This window comes from Lottia gigantea, assembly GCF_000327385.1.
Source record: "Lottia gigantea unplaced genomic scaffold LOTGIsca_13, whole genome shotgun sequence".
Classification (NCBI taxonomy): domain Eukaryota; kingdom Metazoa; phylum Mollusca; class Gastropoda; family Lottiidae; genus Lottia; species Lottia gigantea.
This window is the reverse complement of record NW_008707425.1, coordinates 511,056-512,262: the sequence shown is the minus strand read 5'-3', so window position 1 is coordinate 512,262 and position 1,207 is coordinate 511,056. Positions and strand designations below refer to the sequence as shown.

The window sequence follows — 1,207 nt, the reverse complement described above, 5'->3', positions numbered from 1 at the left end:
AGCCGCTGCAAACGCCGAAGCGCGTAGACACAATTTGGCAATGGAAAGAGAAGCACGAGGAGGTTCGGGAGTAGGAGATATATTAGGGACGGTTAAAGAATTCGGACAAAGATTTGGCGAAGAAACCAAGAAAACCGTTAAAGAGGGATTAAGCAAATTAATAGATAAAATCGACACCGGAGAAATGAAGGTCAAATACAAGGGGGACGCCATATTTTTTAAAAACATACGTTCGGGCGAGGGGATCTTCCTTTCAAAGTATAAAGGCAACGGGTGATTTTTGGTACGAAAATGTAATAAATAAAAATGGGCAAGAAATTTAATCATTCGGAAATATTTCCTAATAACCCAATGCTCATGTGTATATGCGGTAGTTCCGGTTCTGGGAAAACTCATCTCACTTTTAACATGTTGACAACACCAAACCTTTTAGATTTCGTTTCTCTGTATATCTACACAACAACACCAGAGCAATCGTATTATCAATTCCTCAAAGCTTTGGAATATTTACCAAAGAAAGATGTTCAGGACATATTTCAATATTACGAAGAAAACGAAGAAGAAGTGGAAATAAAAGATATCATAGAAAACTTCATTAAATCAAAGAATCCATCTTTCAATCCAACGGATATAAAAGTTTTCTTACGAAAAATGTTAATGATCTAGACTTGTCTAATATTGATAGCAATCGAAAGAACTTAATATTGTTTGACGACTGCGTAGCGCAAAGAAATCAAACTGTTCAACAAGAATTCTTCACCAAAGGAAGACATCACAGCTGTCACTGCATATACCAATCCCAATCTTTTTACGGGATGGATTCTATGTTCATTAGAAAAAATGCAAATTGTTTTTTATTATTTGAATTAAACGATAAAGATTTATCTCAAATCATTCAGTCTATAAATCACGGAATGGACAGAGATACATTTAAAAAGGTTTGTAAAGCTCAATGGAGAAACCCAGATGATCATGGATATGTATTTGTAAATACTAGAAAACCTGCAGGAGAAAGAGTTATGATCGATATATGTTAATTTTATTTTTTTAAAAATGACGGATTGGAATAATTTTTTAAAAAGAAATAGAGAATATATCAAAGCTAAGAATAAAATAAAGACCCAAGTTGAAAATAACAGATTACAACAACTCGGATTAACGGAAAATCTACAGACTCTATTTCAACCCATATTANAATCTCAAGAGG

At 33.6% G+C, this 1,207-nt stretch overlaps 1 protein-coding gene across 1 annotated transcript in view; it reads left to right on the top strand.

Annotated features, from left to right (window-relative positions):
* Nucleotides 1-1,037, top strand: part of LOTGIDRAFT_157095 (hypothetical protein) — a gene marked incomplete at both ends in the record, with an annotated part of 2,409 nt that extends 1,372 nt beyond the window's left edge. The window contains one exon of the mRNA XM_009048872.1: nt 900-1,037. Coding sequence (XP_009047120.1) covers nt 900-1,037 — 138 coding nt within the window. The remainder of the gene's footprint in view (nt 1-899) is intronic.
* Between the last annotated feature and the right edge of the window lie 170 nt (nt 1,038-1,207).